Source organism: Taurulus bubalis (genome assembly GCF_910589615.1).
Source record: "Taurulus bubalis genome assembly, chromosome: 4".
NCBI lineage: Eukaryota > Metazoa > Chordata > Actinopteri > Perciformes > Cottidae > Taurulus > Taurulus bubalis.
In genome coordinates, this window is record NC_136592.1 from 20,437,889 (window position 1) to 20,461,549 (window position 23,661).

The window sequence follows — 23,661 nt, forward strand, 5'->3', positions numbered from 1 at the left end:
ATTGCTTTGCTAGATACATTTTACATGTTACCATATTTACATGGGGTAAATATGATAACCAGGCTTTCAATAACCCCATAAATATACATTTCATTTCTAACAGCAAGATCTTTAATGTCATCTTAAAAGGTGCATACAATTATCACAAATTGCTTATTGTGTTGGCTGTAGCAGAATTGTATTTGATGATTTACTACTATTGTTATTCTCCACTGTGGACTAACAACTTTCTTATTTCAGCAGCTTCGTGAGGTTCACAATTTCATATTGATTGATAACTTCCAAGCTGTGTTTTTGCATTTGTGGGTATTTACTGTTAAAGGTCTTGTGTGGGTGGTTTAATCTCATGTGCTGAGGTTATATAGCTGAGATGAATACCGCAGAGGGCTGTGCATGCCTGCAGGTAAAACAATGGAAAATACAGTTGTATCGTAAGCCGAGCAGTTATAAATGGAGACATTTTCCAAACAAAGTATTCGATTTTCAAAAAGAAAGGGTTTATCTAAAAATGTTAAAATAAATGATGTTTCTATTAAACGTAGTTCAGGAACATGGACCACGCCCCGTACGCAGCTCGTCTCCCTCGCACCTGGGTACTTGATCAGTCAAGAACGCCAGTTAGGAGTAGCGTGGTCCTTGTTAGTGAACTAAAGTGTGTGGGCAATTAAGCATCTAAGAACATTTCTCTCAGCAGGCATTTAGATTGTAGAAATAATCGATGTAACTCTGTGGGAATGAGTATCAAAGGAAGTTGAGATTCAACCAGGTGAATATCAGTTTATTTTGCTCCACAATGGACAGTTTATGCAAATTTGTAAATGGAAATAGTTAACATATAAAGTTATTATTTTCTTTCCCCTAAGATTCAATTAATAAAAGGAAATCAAAGTAAACTTTGAACATTGTGTGACATTTAGGGAGATTAATCGGCAGCAATGGAATACAATATTCATAACTATGTACACCTGACAAGAATCATAGCGTTTTCGTTGAAGATAAAAGCCACTATATCTTCCTCTGGACCGGGCTTGTTTGAACTGTTTTCAGTATTTGGCATTTGGCTTGATAAATCACATGATCTCTTAAGGAGTGAATGTGGAGGTCAGAGCCTCTGTGAGACGCATGCACACTTTTGAGGCACGCACGCACGCACGCACACGCGCACACACACACACACACACACACACACACACACACACACACACACACACACACACACACACTTTCATCTAAGCAGCTAACAATTCACACAGTTTGTCTTTTTGTAGGAAGAGTGATGGGTTCAAGACATAATGCACCATTCTCAGCCCTTTTGCTCATCACATCCACCCACGACAAGGACCTTAACTGTAAGGGAGATGCCTCAGGCGGCTCAGCGGGAGTTCAGCTGGTGTCAAGTTGCTTCAACAACAAAGGGGTATCCTCTAGCTTATTGTGCTCTATTTTAGGTATAGCATCCTGGATGTTAAGATAAGCTGTGCTTTGCTGAGGTGCTCCTTTCTTCTCTTACTATAAAATAAGTACTTTGCTTTTTCTCAGGTATTCCTGCTCGCCTCAGTGGTATGTCCAGCTCCCTTTATCAACAAATCGGTCCAGTAGGGAAGCTGTTTCACTGCTGCTCAGTTTTCTATTCATGAAAACATTCTGGCAGCATCCTGACTGTTGTGACGGTCACATTGTCCACAAAGGAAATACACCAATTAATTCAATACACAAAGGTGCTCGGTGCATTCTGGGGAGTATGAGGCAAGATAATAAAAAGCCCTTTGTGTTGTGGATACATTGCCTCTACATTGTCTGAGAGCACGTCTGTCTGTCTGCTTGTGCACACCATCTGGTACTTTGATGAAATAAGATAATGATAAAACGTGTTGATCACTGCCACTCGCTGAGTTTGTGTGTGTGTGTTTGTGTGTGAGCTTGAATCTTGAGCTTACTTGAGTCTAAGTGCTTGGTGTGTGTGAGCTCTGAAACACAACAACGTCCTTCCGAATCCTTGTCTGGATGCTGGCGCAGCAGAAGCAGGGCGCCTCCTTCTATCATGGATCGTGATCAGTAACACGTTTGACCTGCTGTCTGTTCGCTCAGGGCAACAGTATCGGCTGTTTGCACCTTTTACAGAAGGAACTGCTGTCTGCGGTATCAGAGTGCGGAGCCTTGTGTTACATTCCAGCCCTATGGGCTGGACTTCTTTTTACAAACTACAGTATAAAGCTGTGTCTTGTGGTCAAATCTTTTTGTTGCATATTCTTTCTTTCTTTTGTTGTTTTCTCACTGATTATCTCAAAACCAAAATATGGTATGGTATGATGTTATTCTATTGGATCCACAGCCAACAGGAAGTGCTGGATGAGTTTGTAATGGCAGGTAGTGTATGTCTAACTAAGCTCCAAGACTAAAGTAAGGTTTTATGCACAATCCCTCACACTAATAAATGACAGCGTAGAGAACAATACGTTTCTATTTGCAGAACGTCTCCTGTGATCAGGAGCAATGTTCCAGATTTCTGGCACAGTTTAGTGAATCCAATTTGGAGTGTCCCCTCATTTCTCAAAATGTTCATGTCAGAAGGACAGTAATAGTTTAATGTGACAAAAATCATCCATCAGTAATTTCTTGAGGCCTGAGTCCATTGACAATGACATCACTGTTGATCTGTGATATACATGAAATTATAATATACAATTTCCCAGAACGAGAACCTTTCCTGGTCTTGAATCCAGAAGACTGATGAATGCAATAAGAAATATTTAAGTTAATATATTTTAACTGTATTTACAAACATTAGGTAGATATTCAAATGCTAATAATTAAACTAAATAGTTTTAAATATACATGTATTACACTTTTTTTTTTTTAAATTGTAGTTAAAAACCCTCTGTAGATTTCTCTCAAAGTTGTCTATTTTTTTTAAAATCATCTGCTTTGGTATACTGATATATGCCATTTTCATTTACTCTGTATGTTCTGTCCTTGGTGCATCTGTTGATGTCAGTCATGTTGTACTTTGTACTGATCAACAATAGCAGGAGGTTTAGGCAACAGCTGACAATGCATCTGTTACAGAAACCAGCTGGTCATGTGCAGTGTATACATTTAAAACCTCAAAGAAACTCTTAACACTGCAGTTATTTCTCTGATGTTCCCCTGAAACAAAGAGAAATGCAGTGTTCAGTTGTGTTTCACATATTCAAAAAATTTATTTATCGAAGACAAGTTATTGTCTTCGATATAAGACATTATTTTGCAACGGCAAGACATTTTTTATTTGCTGCGTGTGCTTTTTAAATAACTAAAGTTAGAGCCTACAGAGAAAATGTGCATTGCTGCAGAGTTTGTTTAAATTCAAGACACCAGCTCTTACCTTTGTCTATGAGAGCAAGCATTCAGCTGCACTATCATTTCACTTTGAATCGTTCTCATGGTTTGTTTGGTATTTCATGGCCATTGACGTAGGCTACAAGCTTTTTCTTTGTGTTTACCTTACAGTGAGCCCTGGGCCCTATTCCTCGTACCTGGCTTACTGAGTTAGCCGGATACTTTTCAGGATAAGATGACGTAGGTCAGGCTTTTCGGTTCCACGAAGCAAGTTTGGAAAAATCACCGTAGCAACACATTCAAATCCCTTAACCTGCTCCAGCGCAGGCTAACTGAAATTCACTGGATAAGTTGGCCACTCCCACCGGACAAAAAAGGCAGCTCCCTTCCTCATTGATGAAGGAGCGATATTAGTTATATTAGTTTTACAGGGAGAGAGTTTGAGTTTGAGATGTTTGTACAGTGTCAGCGATGCAGAGAACATCGGGTAAACCGCTGCATGGCGTGCTGTTCGTAACGTTTATTTAGCGCTTAATAAACTTCTGGATGAAAGCACTCATAATTATATGACAGTGTTATTAATACACCATACATATTATTATTGTAGAAAATGATTGAGGTGGACTATTAAGAAGAAGAATACAGAGAATCACACACAATTTATTTTCACTGGCTTCCATATCTGGAACAAGGTCCCTGAAAGCTGCAGGTCTGCTGAGACCCTCAGCTCCTTTAAGTCCACATTGAAGACTTTTCTGTTTGCTGCTGCCTTTAACTGAACCAGATGCAATTACTGCATCTCACTACTGCATTTTTATATATTCATATTTCTTAAACTGCACTGCAACTTTTATTCAACTTTTATTTTGCTTTTTGACTGTTTTAATGTTTTCTTAACTGTTTTAGATCTGCATTATGTTTTGATGCTTTTAATGGTTTTATGTGAAGCACTTTGAGTCGCCTTGTTGTTGAAATGTGCTATACAAATAAACTTGCCTTGCCTTGGGTCAATTGATTGAATTTTTAAATATGAATAATACATACATACTGATCCGCCCATACACATATTCAAACTCCTAGTCATATGGTAATCTACACATACATGTATATACACATATATAATACATGATACATACGTGGAGTACATATATCCTCATAACTATGTATTCATTTGTATACTACTGCCAGCAGGCACATTTAAATAAATATAAATCTGATTGATTTGGGTGATGAGGCACTTAAAATGAGCCGATACATGTTCCCAACACTGACACATTTAACTTGTCTGATATTTTGCGACGCTTATGTCTCGCTTGTGTTAAGCTGCATTCACAGCCAATGCGTTGTGAATATTCGCAACGCGTTGCAGCATTAGACTTTGCCGTGATTATGGACTTGACTTCCTCATATGCGTTCATGATCATCTCCTGCTCCTCAGCTGAGAAAAAAAGAGGCTGTTCCTCTGAGTTTATTTGCCATTGTAGAGTTAGAAGATCATGGAATCTGTGCTCAACTATGCTCTCTTTTGAAGAGGAGCGTGCACACGCAATTATCCAGATGACTGACGTCTTGTTCGAATTGACGAGACTGTTTGAGGGCGATCAGCGTTTGAGGAACCGACATCATCTCGGTTATTTAAGCTGGATAATAGGACATTTGATCGACTTTGTTGAACCATGTACGAGGAATAGGGCGCTGCATCGTAGCTTAGTCTTAGTCTGCCAACAGCTACATGAGCAAGCACCTTGAAACTTTACGTTCGCTTACATACTGATATTGATGATTAGCAGAGGTGTCAAAAGTATTCACATTCATTACTCAAGTAGAAGTATAGATACTAGGGTTTAAAAATACTTCTGTAAAAGTTGAAGTATCAACTCAAGCTTTTTACTTAAGTAAAAGTACTGGTTTAAAAACTACTTAAAAGTATAAAAGTAAAAGTAATGTAAGGGGAATGTTTTTTTTCCATTAAGGACAAACTCTTAAGCCGCGTCTCAGGGGCCTATAGTGCACTACCCCACCTCCCCAAAAACAATCATTTTTATAAAAGGTCATAATGACTATAATGTTTTAAAATGTTATGTTGAAAAATGTGGGATGCACTAGGCTACCCGTTTCAGCTGCATATATGCCCATTTAAAATTATCACATTTTATTACAATGCAAATACATTAAAGTACCATATGTGTACTGAGCATTAACATGCGTTTCATGGAGCGGAAGACATGATAACTAGTTGCCTATAAGTATTGTAATAGTGCAAAATAGGCGGCGGCGACTCCGACACAAACACTTAAAGCTGTGGTTCTCAAACTTTTTCTGTAAATAACATAATTGTGTGACTCATCTGTGCTTTTATAAATAACAGAATAAAGAAAATTGCAATCACTTTCAAGTAAATCAGATTGCCCCATCAGACAATGTTTTGTGTAAGTTCTATCTGTGCAAAAAATAACTCATATTTAGTTACTACTAAATAGCTCATTGTGGAAAAACAATAAGCTTTTAATTTTTTTTGTCAAACAAAACAGAATGAGTGCAGATATGTGAGCCATCAGGCTGTATCAGTATTAGTGGCTGCAGTGACCTGCTTTCCTCGACACATATGTTATAAACGGGGTTGTAGATTTGATACGGCCTCTCTCAATTCATGCTCAATATTGAGCTTAGATCTGTTTTTTTATTTTGAGAAACGCAACAGCAGGAAAAGACGAGCTCACGGAGCTCACGGCGTTGCGTCGAAATGCGCATGCGCAAGCGTAACCTGTTAACGGCGTACCGTAACCATTTACCCGAAAGTACAGGCATTTGTCCATGTATTTATTAATGACTTAGTTTTATATCCGTGTACTTTGTACTTTTGTAATGTGAAACAATGTGAAGCCAGCAGGCTCATTGTTGGTAGAAGACACGAGCACCGTGGCTCGTTTCACCTGGAGCAGGAGAGCTCCTGCGGGTTCAGAGAGCTGCTCCGGTGCGAGGAGAACTCCGGTTGCTCCTCACAGGAGAGCTGCTGTTGCATCTTCACCTTGGGAGCGTTTAAAACGCAGATATAGCGGTCTTCTTTTCACGCAACATATTTTTCGACGCTCTCTGTCCGCTGGTGTGTGTGCTCAGTGCTCACCTGTGTGCCCGCGCACGTATCTGTGGGCAACGGAGCGCAGAGGGTTTTTGTGTGTGTTTTTGAACGATGACAAGCCGGAGTGAAAACAAACCAAAATGAAATAGTAACGAGGCTATTTTTAAAATGTAGGGAGTAGAAAGTACAGATATTTGCGTGAAAATGTAAGGAGTAGAAGTAAAAAGTCATCTGAAAAATAAATACTCCAGTAAAGTATAGATACCCAAAATTTCTACTTAAGTAAGGTAACGAAGTATTTGTACTTCGTTACTTGACACCTCTGATGATTAGTTCAGGAACGGTACACACGACTAAGCTTCTTGCTGCCCAATGGCCTACAGTTAGATATGACTGGCAATTGTTTATGTTGGAAAGAGCTCATGTTTTGTTTACATCCACTATGAAGCACCCAAAGCAAGAGAAATCTGGCAAATGGAGAAAAAAATGTGAAAGAATCCAGGTTTAAAAAATAGGTAGAAATTGAGATCCAGATTGACCATTGCCAGAGTTATACCTAAAGCTTTAACACTCTGCAAAGACTTATTGTCAGTGCACTGCTCAGTCACTGGAGCTGGAGGGTTAAAGGAAGGACGGAGAGAACAAGTGCTCAGTGGGTTGGCTTTTTGTCATGCACATCACTGCCCTTGTCCTGCACAAAAGCCGGAGAGACTTCTCAATTGGGACAACAAGACACTTTGTGACTGTCTTTATTTTGTACTGTTGCTCTCTCTTCTACTTCATAATTTGTTCCCCTTTCCTTTATCATTTTCTTCTTCCACTTACCGTCCTTTTCCATTTTATTGCTTTTTTTCCAGTACAATGCCACTTTCTCTTCATCTTTCCTAGCCTTCCTGGCCAGTTATAGCATTACAGCAGTGGTGAGCACTAAAAGTGTGGTTGCCCTTATAACTCTTGCACTCAGGGCCACTTCTCTGCTGTGGCATCTCTTTAATGGAGCCCCTGGGAGCCTGAATCGCTGTCTAAATGGGAAAGGATTTACACAACTGAGCACTGATTGTGAACGCAGCCCCAGCATTGCTGAGACCAAGGGCAGTAAGGTGGCAGCCTGCTGACAGGGAACAGGTTTTTAAGCGGATCGCAGTCTGTCCGTCTTGCAGCTAAGGGAGTTTTTAGGGGGCTTGTGAGTGAACTTAAGAGCGCTATGTAGAGGTGTTTTACACTGGATAGTCTTTTGTTTGAAGAGTTATTTTTCCGAAGGGGACTCTTATGTCGACAATGCACTATAGTTTCTCAGTGATGTACCCCCTGCGAAATATGTTTTCAGCCAAGTACCCCCTAACCAGCGCAAAGCATTTTTGGTTGAAAAAAACTATCTAATACACAGCGCTGTGCCATCAGTGTCTGATTTAATATAGAATATATACAATTCAGTTTTTGAACATTCACTTATATTTTATTGAATATTTATTAAATAACTATTTTTAATGGATGCTCATTTTAAATACTTTTTTTTACAAATCTCATGTACCCCCTGGAGTGCTTTCACATACCCCCATTTAAGAACCACTGAATGGTTATGTTAGAAAACAGTACGGTTTAAAGTAGTAGTTTATGCACAACTTTCACTGTCAGAGCTGGACAGTGAACTGTGACTGCAATAATTACAGTCTGAAGTATGAAGACTGTAATTATTGCTTGATGTATTGATGTTTTAAAATGTTTGAAAGTAAAATAAAATGTTAAAGCATTAAAGTGTGAAAAGCCCAGGAACATAAAACAGGCATTCTCACCGTTTTATTTCACTCGCAGAGTTGTTTCCTGAGTTATGTTGAGGTTAAATAATAATATACCCTGAGCAATTTAAATAAGTGCCTCTGTGCTATGCAGCAAGAAGGAATCACCAACATGCAGCCAAATGTAAAGTAGAGGCTGTGCAGCCAAAAAAAGATCCAATCTCCTACAGTTTGGGGAATTTACATACATGCGGTATGAGTCATCCTCAGAGAATAACCTGTAGGAAGGGTTTTATTTATATGTTTTTCAAAACAATAGAACTCTACAATAAATTGAAATGGCTAAATTACAAACTGTCCTGCTAAGTTGTCACTGAATTATTATTAGAATAAAATTTAAGAGAAAATAGCATCCCATTAATAAAGAGAATGTGTCTGCACATTCTGCAAATTTGTTCATTCATTGCAGCTCTCCTATGTAAATACTGAGAGACAAATTGAAGTAAACCAAAATGTGTGCACAACATACCTGCGTAACACTGAATAATGATTGACTTGTCTGCAGATGGCGTTGTGGCCAAATATAACTGATTTATTATTTCTATTAGATTGTCTCGGAAGGTATTTTGAGTGTAAATCCTCGAACACTATTCAGCGGCTGACTTGACAGGAGCCTCCGCTACGGTCTTCCACGTCTGTGCCTGCTCTCCAGTGTATGGAAAGTAGCCTCTACATTACCATATCATCAGATTATAGTAAGCCATTTACAAGCTTTGCTGCTCACAGCTTCGGAGGCAGCAACTTCGAGATTGGCGAAAATCAGCATAAAGATCATGCAGTGAGGAGCTGAGATATGCCAACTATCAACACTACAATTGAGCCGCAAAGAAGCGGACATTGTTTAAGACCACCAAAAATATTGCATTAACTTAATCACCTACTAGCCAGGAGCTCAGAGCTGTATGCAAATACTAAACTAAAAGAAAACACTGTTGAGCAGCGGTGTTACTAGACGCTACCGTAGGAGCAGAAGCATTTCAGGATCTTTTGCTTAGTTGTTGCAATTTCCATCCTCTAGTTTAAAATGACACCATAATTTATTGATGTGGTGTTTCCCAAGCTGATATGGAACCCCTCTCAATAATTAATCTGACGCAAGGCTTGTCCAGGCCCAGAGAGCAGCGTGCTGCCGCTCCATAGCGATCGTTTGGCCCCAGTCTAGGTTATTTCCATCTCCCCGTTTATCACTTTTATTATAGCTGTGATGAGAAGCTATGCGTGCTTCCATAAAGCACTTACGGGCCTCTGCTTGTTTAATACTTTCCTCTCCCACTGACAGGCCTGCACTGATCTCATTTACCCCTGAGTCACTGTGGTTAATATCACGGCAGGCCATTGCACCCTAATATCATTACTATAACATCACATTTCTCAAAAGAAACATATTAAATACATGGATATGGGCATGTAAGTAAGTAAACTGTATTTATGTAGCACTTTTTTACAGACAGAAGTCACAAAGTTCTTGACAGGAGTAGAAAAACTAAATTAACACTATGACTGCCAATAAATTACAAGTTTTTAACACAAGACAAGTATTTAAGAAGGCACAGTAAATACACAATAAAAAACAGATTAAAAGCAGGCCATATAGCATGAATTGTACCCAAACGGCAGTGTAAACAGGTATGGCTTGAGTTGATTTCTAAACAAAATCACGGACCGTAAGCCGTGAGGGTGCAGACAGAACATTCCACAACGTTGGTGATACTGCCTTTAAAAGCTTGGTTATTTCTAGTCCAGTGGCTGATGTGGAGATGCACACACATTCATACTGACTCCGGTATAACTATTACTACCTGCACATGCCGAACAACTGTTGTTACAACGAGCAAGTATTTTTGCTACTGCCACAGCAACTATTTCAGGGTCTATACTTTTCTTCATTTTGCCAGGACTAGTATTATAGAGTCTGAGTTGCAGTGGCAGATGTCCATCTCCACAGCCACATACTTCAATTCTCCTGTAGGATTCCGAGACACTCCTGAACCAAATGGGGTGTATAATCTCTCCAGCGTCTCCTGTGCTCGATCTGGGTCTTTTTCTTGTTGAACTTCCCCCTTTGGTTAAAGTCCAGATTAAGTACAAATTGCCTCTTTGACCCTTTTAGATCACATCCCGGTCATATTGTGCACTTATTTAATAAAATATATTAAAAAAAAAAAATGCATTTCTTCATATTACATTTCAAAAATCAACCAATCTTTTCTTCTTGTAATCAATCTGCAACTTTTAGCAACCATGCAGGTGTGCGTGTGTACACAGTCCTCTGTAGCGCTGTATTCTAACCCCGCACACTTTTCAGCAGTTCAAACAAATACAAAGGCATTAAATCCCTGTCTTTCCTGTACACGGCTCAAATATGTTTCACTGGGGAATACATCACAGTACAGAAGCTTAAGATGCTCCAACTTCTGTTTTACTGGGACTTTAAAGATGAGCTCAAGAAACCTACAAAGGAAAGTCATTTTTGCTGCTTGTATCCACATATTATTTCAGTCACCACCTAAAGCCAATGAGAGTATGTGGGAGTTGGAATGTCTATTTCTCTTCATTTGTCTTAAACTTCATTGTATTCTCACTCATGAACAAGACCATGAGACACATTTCATCGCTATCTGGAGGACTATCATGGCCTCTTGACTCTGAAGTGCCCATTTTCATTTTGTTTGCTTTCCACTCGGCTGAACCTTGACATTCTGTCCCTCAAAATCAAACAATTTTGGGGTGCAACAGCCACTAAGAACGCATTTGACGATAATCTGATTCCAAACCAATTACAAGACCTCGATGGCTCATAGTAGTGCAAGTCACCTTATATTTCCATAACGGCTCTACAATGGATAATACCTGCTTTGTGACCTTTACTAAGTCCACAACACATGTGTAGCCTGTATGAGCAAATTCGTTTGACCCTTCCAGTGTCCTTTCTTCTAAGACCTCTGGTCTGGTCTGCCCTGCCTCTTGAGGCATTGGAGTGTCTTCGAGGCCAACGGAAAGTTTGGCTTTGTGATCTCAAACCTCTCCCACGCCAAGTCTCAAAAGCTTCAACGCCTCTGGCAAGCTGATACGCCTAACTTGACCCAATGTTTGATTGTTGTCAAATAAAAAAAACAATATCCATTAGGTGTTTAGATGATTTTATTTTCCTTAACTTCAGTTGTATCCAGAAGTTTAAGATGGTGTAACAGGACAGTACGGAGGACACATACGTTAGGGCAGCTCCGCAATAACAGGCAGACTCAGTTCTGCAGGTTTGAAAGGTTTTTAATTAGTGTTGTTACGAGATGTGCCGACTCTCCGAAGCGTGTGTCGAGTAATGGAGGGGGCGTTTCCTCGAAGCACGTATGGAGGCTTGCTTCATTTAGGGGAGGAGCCAAAAATGATGACGTCCGAAGCCTCGCTGTACCTCGTGACTGCTTCGGGAAGTGGTTCAGATTTTGCCGAGAGGTTTGACAGCAATATAAACCCCTCAGGCTCCATTCAAAATGTGGATTGTTGGTTGAGAGTTTGGATAGCGTTTATGTAGTTTGGAGAGAGAGAGAGAGAGAGAGGAGGATGCCCATGCCATTTTCCTAAAGTGACATAATAACATTGCACAACCTGCCATATCATGATACTAGCATTTTGGGAAAACTTACACACAGAATATATTCAAAACATATTTGATTATACACATGTGATAATTTATGTACATAAATTATTTGGTCATACATTTTTGTAATTCATAGTCATTCCCAACAGCCATAACAGACACAAAAATGCAATGCATCACATTATGTGGTTCAGATACAGCTGCCTGTGATTATACACTTGGCCAGTAGGTGGTTTCGTGTGCACATGAAGCTTCAAGAAATAAACCCGTTCTCGAACCAATTGGCTGAAGTGGTTCGATGCCTCATGAGGCTTCATCTCACCATCACTATTTTTAATTAAACAAATACAAAATAACTGAAAACGTAGCTCAGTCCAGAGCTCTATCAATTCACTACACCAACTAAAGTGTATCAGCTGGGTCACTAGTCAATTTACCTGCTTTCTCTCCTTCATGAAGCAGCAACACCTCTCTTCTCTCGCATGTCTCTATGTTCTGTTTCCCCCCTCGGCTTTTGTTCACCTCACTGACGAGGAGATCAGGATCAGGTGTGTCTCTTCCCACACCTGATCTCAATGCTCTCCTGATGAGGAGTGGGTGAAGCCCTCTGGCTGGAATGTAGATGCCGTCCACTACCCTTCGCCTCAGGCCCTTTTAAAGTATTTGTGCCAAGTATTGCAGATCTTTATTTGGACCATGGCCTGTCGTCTGCTGTAAGTATGTAAACATGTCCAAGCCTGCCAAATTTCATACACAACTGGCCAAGCACACATTCATAAAACTTAGAAAAAAGTAATTTGTCTTGACCAGTGAAATCAAATACCAGACTTTAATGACTTCCCCGTGAACTAGATGAAAGTTGACAGGACAATCATGACCCCAGCTCGGTCCCGCATACACTGATAACATCACTTACACATCACCTATTTTATTTTCATATTGTCAGCTAAATGCCATGTAATGTAATGTGTATTGACAAAAGTTTACAGATTTGCACAATGGGGTGCATCATAAATAATGTTCTCACTATGCATTCTATAGTGTAAAGTCCATGTGTTGAGTATGAAACAAACATCCCTCCCACTGCATAGTCTGTTGTATAAGTTGTCACTGAATAGTCATTTACCTCAATAGCAGGATATTTTATTCCCTGATGTTTTGGCAATAAAAGGGTTTTAATCCTCGGATAGCGTGGATCTCATTATTTCCACCACAGCAATAACAACCTAAGGGAGACAAAACTGTGAGGAAACCAATTCCCACACTGAAATCACATGACCACAAGCCACATAAAAGATCTGCAGTTTATCTACTCTAAAACAATACAACTACTAAAATACTTTAACTAGCATCATATTGTATTTCCTCTCTGCAGCCACCAGTGTATTGTAGCTTGGCTCTGGCTTTAAATCTCATAAGGATGTTGAAGAACACCTAACTTCAGATCAATAATGTTTCTGCCTCAGAGCCTGCCTTTGTGTCCCAGTGGAGCTCCGGTCAGCTCACTGAAGTTCAGTGTGTCTCATCAGTATGCAACACAACACCACATGTACATTAGAAGTGTTTGGTCAGCTGCCTATAGGCAAGAAGAGAGACTGCTGCTTTATTCTAACGCTGCTCAGTCGAGCCAGACAATGAGCACGGCGCAAAGTTAGAGTGCGCTTCGATCTCATCGTAACAAACTGCATCAGAGTGCAGAGTCAGGTAAATTACAAGCGACAATAGGATTACCTGCACTCATTGTAATGCGCAAAAGAAGACTCCTGGGCCCTATTTCTCGTACCTGGCTTACTGAGTTAGCGGGCTAATTGTCAGGATAAGATGACGTAGGTCAGGCGTTCTCGGTTTCTCGAAGCAAGCTTAGATTAATCACCATAGCAACACATCCAAAAATTTAAACCTGCTCCCGGGCAGACTTACTGAACGTCACTGGATAAGATGGACACTCCCACCGGACAAAAAAGGCAGGTCCCTTCCTCATTGATGAAGGAGCGATATTAGTTATATTAGTTTTATAGGGAGAGAGTTCTTTCAGATCGCCAGGATCCATCCTTTACATCATCATGACTTCCTGTACGCGGCGATATAGATTTTGCCGGCAAGAAATAATTTATTTACGAGAGCTTCTCGAGCCGCGGACATTGATCACCACAGGCGCAGCTGATCGCCCGTCTCAGACACAGACTATCAGCCGCTGCATGCCGCTGTTCTTAAGTTTATTTAGCTCTTAAGAAACTTATGGATGTGTTGAAAGCACTCATAATTACATGACAGTGTTATTAGTACACCATACATATCATTATTGTAGAACATGATTAAGGTGATCGTGATGAGAATACAGAGAATCACACATAATTTATTTTCACTGCTTCAATTGATTGAATTTCTGATTATGAATAATGCATACATACTGATACGCCCATACACATATTCAAACTCATATACACATATATAGTACATGATTCATACGTGCATACAGTACATATATCCTCATAAGTATATATTTATTCGTAAATATAATCTGATTGATTTGGGTGATGAATCACTTCAAATTAGCCGATACATTTTCTCAACACTGACGCATTTAACTTGTCTGATATATTTGTGACGCTTATGTCTCTCAGCGGGGGCGATGTTAAAGTTGCGTTCACGGCAACAATGTTGCAAAATAGTTGGAATATTCGCAACGCGTTTGCTGTGAATGACTACGGTATTGACTTCCTCATATGTCTTGATGATCATCTCCTGCTTCTCATTAGAGAAATAAAAAGAGGTTCCTCTGAGTTTATTTGCCATTGTACTGTTAGAACATCGTGGTGTCAGTGCTCCATTATTATCCCTTCTGAAGAGGAGCGGGCGCGCGCATTTATCCAGATGACTGACGTCTGGCTAGAATTAACGAGACCGTTTCAGCGCGGATCAGCCGTGAAGAAACCCAGATAGCCTGATGTCAATCATCTCGCTAAGTTAAGATGGAGATTAGGACATTTGCTTGACTTTGTTTAGCCAGGTACGAAGAATACCCCCCAGATCAGAAGCTCTTTATTAAGTCGGACCATTTAAAATCAGTAGTAACAGCTGATACATCCATTGTATAGGGTGTGTGTGCTTACACTGTTTTTGTGAGTGAGGACATTTTTGCCAAGGAGTTGAGAATTCTTCATTATTTTTTCATCTATTTGCTGATGAAGTGTTGGACTGAGATGAATCGCACGGCTTCTCTGTTGTTGTTTCATAACTACGAACTTGGATGTGGATCATCGGGAACCTCACACGCACGCACACGCACACACGCACACACACACACACACACACACACACACGCACACACACACACGCACATACACACATACTTAGGCATGGCGTTTTCAAACACACTGGTGCACAGGAAACCGGCAGTAACAACATGATTAATTTTGACGTTTTTTTGCCATTGCTGTTGTTTTCACTACGGTGCACAGCAGATGGAGGGTGTGGGAGGTACATGCTCTGAAAATGTTGTGGAGCTAGAGGTTTCACAGGTGTGCCAAAGACATTTATTATAGAGCAAGAAAGACGCAGACTCCTTGTGCGCGACTGCACATTTAAGTGTGTGTTTCTATTTTTGCTGCTGGGCAAGTCAGCAGGCCTGTCTGGGAGAGTCAGGATGTAAGTGTTGACAGTGACATCCAGACACACTGACAGAGGAGATGGAGGCTCAGCCTGGTGAATCCTGGGAAAGGTCTGGCAAATGCTAAGCTTGAAACAAGTAGACCTGCATATTGGGTTGTGCTTTGTTGTTGGTTGACTTAAGTCATGCATATACCTCCTTTATGCTGCAATGTAATATACATCTATTCAATCCTTGTTCAGATCTTCCAGGATCATCAAATCATTTATACATGACATTTTCTACAAATATGTTTGTGTAATTTTAATCACATCTTGGACTTCAAAATTTTATTCAATATGGGTGATGTACTGTAGCGTTCAATGAAGTGCTGACACAAGCAGATACAGTGTGATATATGTGATGTTGCCAACAAGACTTTGTTCAGACAGAACACAAAACTAACTTTTAGAGGCAGCAATGGAAAGACGTAAATCACATTTGCTTGTGCTTGTGGAAAATGTTTCACCACTCTGAACAAAAATGTTTGAATGTTATGAATCTCCCTAATAAACTTTAGTCTTCAGTCAGTGGCTGAGTTGAACACAAATAAATGGCAATGTCAATAAAAGCAATTTTGCAGCTGCAAAATCTGTTATTTTTCTTGAATCCAGCGCTGTCAATTCACGTGACAGTGACATATTTGGAGGCAAGGAAGAACTATCTGTCTGCTATTTCAGCTTGAATTCCTAGTCTCCACTTTTGGGTAGCCAGGGAGTGTTTTCTAGGTGCCTCTCACAAACAACTTCCTATTTCTCTGATATTGCAAACAAGCTATGTTTCCAGCAGCGAAAATGGCATAACATGATTGCAGACCTTGTACATGTAGGTACTGCATGGCATTGCTCCATGAGCAAGAGAACTCAGCTTTCTCTGTCAATATAATAAGCACAATGTAATGCTTCAATCAATGCTTTCCTCATGCTGCTCACAGATGTTATTGAAGGTAGGCGTGTCTCTCTGCTCCAATCCCTATTTTTTTCAATAGGCACGTGTTCGGGTGATTTTCACTCGACGTTAGTGATAGAGGGTAAAAACATTTCGGATGGGTTTTACTAATGAAGGGAGACTTTTCCTTCACAGGACAAAGCTCACATGTCCCAGGAACGACCTGACCAAACAACAAGTTCATAGCTCCATTATATCTTTTTAATCATGTTTTATTGATAATTCCCAATTTTTTTCACCCGATTTTGAGCCTTTTTGTATGGTGCCCCCGTGATACCTGTTTTTCGTTTTATGAGAAGTTCTATAGGGTAAAATAAAAGAAGAGTACAATTTGCCTTGTATTGTTGTATTTTAATATATTTTAATGAGAAGTATTTTTTGTCAGGTGCATTATATCGGGTGAAATATACCCGTCGTTAGTGATGGTGTGACTATTTGTAACGTTAGTGTTCTAGGGTTAAACCAAATGCAACCTGAAGGGTGTTTGTTCTGCCATTTGATCTGATATTGAGTCAAACAGAAGTGTGAACAGGCTTCAGCAGAGAGATTCTCACATTGTCCTAAATTATATGTCTCATCAGGGATTGTAAATGGTTCATACATGACTCCTTCAATGTTCTCCTGTCCTCTCTTTTTGATTGCTGTGCTGTGGCATGCTGCATTGAGACAGATTAATCACTGTCAACCGGCCTGGCTTATTCTCGCTCTCTCCCTCCTCTGTTTTCTCCCTCTCTTCATTTGGTTTTGTCTTTCTCTTCTCATTTCCTCTTCCGTTCTCACATATCTGCCGTTGACTTCCTGACACTTATGTGAATGCAATGTCTCCTTTGAAGGGCACTAGGATATTGTATAGCGTCCTCTGCCACTGAAGGAAGGACAGCTAGAGCGTACATTTAAAGTGGACATAGCACAGTTGGAGAAATCTGTGTCTGTGTCGTTATACGTGTCTTTAGCTTCTACACATGTATGTTGAGATTGTGAAAGAGAGAAGATTGTATTGTGTATAAAATGGTTGGGGATGTTGCATGTCAATATAACTCTGGTTTGAACAGGCTCTTTAAAGCTTCAAAAGGGGTTGAGCTTGACCATAAATTTACTCTGAGCCCCTTGTGCAGGATAACACAGCCTGTGTTCATTCCCACACAAGTCATTATTAGACACCCAGAGAAAGTGCTCTGGGAGTATGATGGCGTGGTATAAAGACTAAAAAAGGCACACACGCCGGGAGGGAAGGAAGGTGAGGAGGTAAAGAGGGATACAGGACTTTCAACCAAGACACTGGCGTTCTAGACCGGTGTTCGTATCCCAAAGTTACGTTAGTGATGTTCGTCACAGGTTTTTCTCACTTATGGTAGGTTGTTTCATTAGTTTTGTTGCCAAAACCTAAGTTACGTTACATATTTTAGGCCCAACCGTGATGTTTTTCCTCAACCTAACGTGTTTTTGTTAGAACTGTGTTTACTGTGACCTTGTGGTGGACTACCCAGTGCATATTAGAGTGTCTGAGAGTAGTTTCTCAAATGAGTGCGGTATCATTCCTCTTATGTATACTCTCGGCACATAAGCTAATAAGTATTTATCCCAAAATTATTCCTTGAACTATTCCTTTAAACCATTTCAATAGTTTTGGAGAAGGCTGACAAGATAAACTAGATACCATCGCATCTTAACCTTTGCTTCCAATAAGATGCCGTTGATGATATTTGCTGTAATGCCATTATCATGCGATCTATTTCTTTAATATGTAGCATCCTCATCCCCTCATTCATCTGTTTGACACAGTTTTGGCTGCAGAGTTGAATTTATTTGTAATGATCCAATGGCTTATGTTTTGTTATGCATTCAGTGGCAGCCTTCTTTGCCTGCTCCTTATTGTTGCAGTTAAATCTTAATAAAACACTTGATTCAAATATGTGTTTAATGCTTTTGGGGCAGATGCAGCTTTATGCAATGGCGCTGCTCACACTGCCAGGATAGCAGGTCTCTGTTTCTTTTCCTACGCACTGATGAAGACTATTCTGTTCTTCTGAACTTGGGGAGCTGAACAGCCTATTTGTTTTAGTTTTTCTCAAATAAACATTGCATTTCCAGGTTCTTGAATAGGACAAAAGATACAACACATATTCTGGAAGGGTCAGGTTACCACACTGCATTGCAGGACAGGGGCTTCCTCTCCTTTTCAGCCTGTCCTTTGCCCACACATTGTCTCACTGTTTCTCTCCAGGTCTTTTTCTGCAGCAGAAATCTCTCAAAGCTTTCACAGGTGGCTGCTGCCTCAATATGAATATTTGATAGCGCTCATATATGTCTCCTGAGGGTAGTTAAATATTAAAACACTTTCTGGTGGCTGTTTTGACTTCTCAGGGGCTCCAAATATGTGACACTATTGATATGTTTTTAAATGTGTGATGTAATTTGCAGCTCCATCTGGGCAGTGTTAACGTACAGTAACATTATGCGCCATTGAGGGGGCTTCATTACATGACTTATCCCATCTTATTTCTCTTCAGCGGGATGCCAAGGGACAGTACCTGTTCGACCTCGTCTGTCACCATCTCAACCTGCTGGAGAAAGACTACTTTGGCATTAGATATGTTGACCCAGACAAGCAGAGGGTAAGTACACTACATTTCGGTTGGATTAAATTCAGTTAAAAGTGTGACACTGTCTCATCTCCTTCTCTCTCTCGTCTGCACATCTTTGTTCCTTTGTTCTATCTTCCTCTCTTCTCATTCGTGGCATTTCGTGGCTTTTCATCTGAAATATCTGGAATGATTTTGAGTAATTTCCCCCCTTAAATTGCAGAGCAAATCCCTTATCTCGTAGAACAACCTTTTATGTTGTCAAAGGTAATACAGCAATGTATTTAGCGGGCAAGACTCGAATTTGAGGCTGATAACACTTCAATTGTAAATCCTAAAAGGTTCAAAGAAAGCCTGTGAAGCTGGTGCAAGGATAAGTAACAATCTGTGCTCACATCTTCCCAGTCAGTCTTGACCATCTCTACTCTGTTTTTTAGAGTCTGTAGATCAATTAAGTCTCACATGGAGAGACAGATGCTTTAGTAACTATTGTTAGGTAAGAGTGCCAACCCTTACTGGTCTAATGAGTCTTTTTTTCTCCTCCTATATAAATAGTCAGGACAGTTAGGTAGACCTGCTGGTCAAATAACGCAAACTGACAGAAGGCCAACCACCTTTAATTGAGATGAATATCAATCACAGACGTTAACATAGTCCTTGAATTTGCAGTGATGGACTGATTATATTTGTTAATCGTCTTACTTTTGAACTGTGGATGGGAGTACACATGCTTTCAGGGCTGGAATACGGTATCCACTCTGTACCTTCTCTCTGCATTTTAGCTGAGAGACATTTGAAGAAAATGTGAATGCATGTGTTCATTCACATTCATCAATGTGTTTTACAGTTACTCTATTGTGAATGCAGTGCGCCATTATTGTCAGCGTGTCATCATCTCACTGACTGTGTTAAAGAGGTCTAAATAAAATGAAGGCAAGAAGATGAGAGTGATTCTACTGTGCCTTCCATCATCACGCTGCTAAGCAATCAGACACTTTAGCCACCAAATGTTCAGTGTCCAAAGTGCAAGTGTTTATTTCTCTTTCTCTCCCTTTCAGCATTGGTTGGAGTTTACAAAGTCAATTGCCAAACAAATTAAATGTAAGTATTTAATGATCATAATTAGTTGGTTAAATAATAAACCCTCACATGTGTGAATTATAAAAGAAAAAGAAGAACACACCAAACATGCCAAACACATGAGAAACATGCCAATAGATTTTACATATTGGTCTTTCTCCCCAGCCCAGCCTCCATTCACCATGTGTTTGCGTGTCAAGTTTTACCCGCCTGATCCCGCTGCCCTAAAAGAGGAAATCACCAGGTAAGATTTCATGGTTGCTTGATGGGCCGCAGAGGGTGTTGTTGGGTTGAGGGATGGATGGAAAACACATTTAAATATTTGCCTCTCATGTCTCCTTTTGTCTTCCACTGATGGAATTTTAAAAGTGAGAGTTGCGACATGTCTACTAATCATGTATTATAAAAGCAAATGGCAGTAGGATTGAGCGACGTCTTAAAAGCGTACTCCGCCGATTTAGCGTTGGACTCGCAACTAAATTTGCAAGTCCCAAAGGGCTTCTGTGCACTTATGCATGCATCTCCAGTATGGCATCTTATTTAATTAGTGAATTGTCTCAAAATAACAGAGGACAAGATTATCTCATGCTACAAAGTGCACGATGCCACTTTGGTGAAACTGTATTTTAAGGGGTTTAGTATGCACAGTTTTCCGAATCAGAAAGGGAAAACACATATTTTGACAAACCTTTCCACAGAAAATCAGAACATCCTTGGAAACCCTTCTCAAATAGTTTTTTCTTTGGTATCACAGATCTGTTTTTTCATAACAATTACCTGTTGGGTCTGTTTGACCTCACTGGTGGTATCAACAATAATGTAGAAAAAAGTGATGCCTATAAAACCGAAATACAACACAGGTGGCTTATTATATTCAACGAGGGACAATCACACCATACAACTTTTTTGTTGGGAGTATTAACCAGGGTGTAAAATGCTGACAAAGAGCAAACCTTCATACAGTAACATTACACAATTTTGAATGGTTTTATTGAACCAAAGCGAGTGTTTTTATCGTCTGTCTGTCTATTAATTTATTTCATAAAATCCGATTAAAAGTATTCTGATATCTCACTGTTATAATGCCTGTGCAGCCAGCTTTTAGATAATTGAAATATGGATAAGAGAACTGCAGCTTAATAGAGGTTTACAAGAATAATGTTTGCCTTTGTCTTAACTGAGAATTGGATCATACATTCTTATTATTGATTAAAAAATTAAATCATTTTATGATAGATTTTCATGGAAAATATCTTTTCAGTTTGCCTTCTTCATAATTGGTGAACTACAATATGTTTTATTTTATTAAGTTTCAATGTAATGTAAATGCAATAAGGTACAACAGTAAAAGCACAATATCCAGAGCTCAACAGTGAGTCTGTGTGCAGGGGGATTTTAGTTTTTTCTTTTTTTATACAGTAAGCTGCAGTGGCATGAAGCTCCTCACCACTACTGTACTATGTGTGGCATTCTTGACAGCTGAACAAACTGCTGTGAGGAGTGAGCCAGAAAGCTACGGAGCGCACAGATCCCTGTAAATCACATCCCTCGCCTGGTTGTCAAGCAGTGAAATCTCTTATTTGCAACCGAGCTCTTCTTGATTGAGCTGGAGTGCCGGCAAGGGACAGCTCCTCCATCCTCCTCTGCTCTGACTGGAAGCTCTCACAGACACACAAATACATGGTGCATCCGCATAGGCACACTTTTAACTGTCTTTATAGTGTATACAATTTACAAGGTGGTGGCAGGATGTAAAAAAGGCTCAATAACATACCCCAAATGTGTGATACAAATGTTCACTGCAATGCTTAGTATCGGTATACTATTCATTGCTTTGTCGGTTGGAGAGAAGCTGAATCACAGGCGTTTAAAAAAGAATGCTGAGCGGGAAAATGAACCTCTGGATGTTGTGGAAAAGATCAGAAAATGTTGTTTCTCCCAGTTGACTTCAGTGCAAAAGAGCAATCATGTTTTAGATAATTGTCAATTCTCCAAATGATGTGCCTAACTCCAGTTCTGCCTGCAGGTTGGCTTCATGTCCCGTGTCTAATGATCCATACTAGATTGCCAATCTTAGATTCATACTTTTTTCTTCTTCTAGGTTATAGTTTAATTATAAATGGGTTATGAAAGGGCCCCAGAGTAATGGAGTTGTTGCTAGCTACATTTATTTTACATTTCATTGTGTAGACCTGACAGGTACTGCAGCTTATCTAAAATAACTTTTATAAAACGTGCGTTTTATTGTCGCATCTAAAGGAGACTAGAAAACACAGGGCATCGGCCTCATAAACTGTCATTATATAAGTCTCTTTGTTTCTAAGAACAGCACTTTGAATTATTGCATATACGACACGGTCATAATCACAAGATTCAATTGTCATTATATTATGTTATGAGTATGACACAAAAACACTGAGGCTGTGGTTGATCCCACCCCCAAACACACACAGTCACACACACACTGATGCCAGTGGTATTATTCACACATAGATAAGCACGACGTACACGACGTACACGATGATGATATAAAGAAGAAGGCATAGGATGTGTCTCAGTTAATGCTGTTAAACTTTGAGACATATACTGCAGGTTCAGCATCAGGTACACAAACACATAAAAGCACACATTAACACAACATACATTTCACAATATCAACCTCAGGTTTAAATTAACTTAGAATTCTCAAGATTTCTTTTTCTAACAATCTCTTTGACACCCATTTTGCTTCAAAGGACTTTTAAATTGTATACATCCACCTTGGAAGAGGAATGTCGATATCGGGCTTATCTAAATAATGACCCAGATCAGTTTCTTTGTGTTCCACTCCACAGATATCTTGTCTTCCTGCAGGTTAAGAGGGATCTCTACCATGGTCGCCTCCTGTGCAAGACATCCGACGCTGCTCTGTTGGCTGCCCACATATTACAAGGTATACGCTAAAAAAAAAGAAGTCATTGAAGAGCCAAACTCCCTAACATCGCACATTTCCTCACACAAGGCAGTCTTTGCAATTTGACCAGAGAGCCAATGGTGTCTTCTGACTGGTGCATTTGAGACAGTTAAATGTTATATCTCAAACATTGTTTTGATGGTCATCATGTCTGAATCACACCCCAAACTACAACTCTAAATAAATGACCCTATGGCACATATTACATATATTATTCATAATGTGTGTGACCTACTGTAGGCTTTAGGATTCACACATGACCCTGGCTTGTCACACAAACAATTTGGTAAGGCAATTTAATTGCAATTTAAATAAGTGGATTAAAAAATCATCATCAAACATGGAGGTAAACCTTTCTTTTTTTCTCATTTTACAGCTGAAATTGGTGACCACGACCCCGGGAAACACTCAGAGGGCTACAGCTCCAAGTTCCAGTTTTTCCCCAAGCACTCGGAGAAGTTGGAGCGGCGGATTGCTGACATCCACAAGGCTGAGCTGATGTAAGGTGACACTTGTCCATGGCCCGATCCCAATGTTCACACTCACTGACTCACAGACTTTGAGTGCTTGTTGGCACTCTTCCGGACATTTTTAGTTTTTTATGCACACTTTCCGTATTTCTGCATTTCTACAGACTTTGTCTGGAGGAATTACCCACCCA

The 23,661-nt window shown here is 39.9% G+C and overlaps 1 protein-coding gene across 2 annotated transcripts in view; it reads left to right on the forward strand.

Moving 5' to 3' along the window:
* The window catches only part of LOC306735847 (FERM domain-containing protein 5-like), a gene marked incomplete at both ends in the record, with an annotated part of 65,572 nt that overhangs the window by 31,614 nt on the left and 10,297 nt on the right, over positions 1-23,661 (forward strand). The window contains 5 exons of one of the 2 annotated variants that reach the window (XM_079217407.1): positions 18,896-19,000; positions 20,026-20,068; positions 20,213-20,291; positions 22,882-22,979; positions 23,377-23,500. In XM_079217407.1, the coding sequence (XP_079073533.1) occupies positions 18,896-19,000; positions 20,026-20,068; positions 20,213-20,291; positions 22,882-22,979; positions 23,377-23,500 (449 nt within the window). The remainder of the gene's footprint in view (positions 1-18,895; positions 19,001-20,025; positions 20,069-20,212; positions 20,292-22,881; positions 22,980-23,376; positions 23,501-23,661) is intronic. The other variant, XM_079217408.1, reaches the window with a different exon arrangement.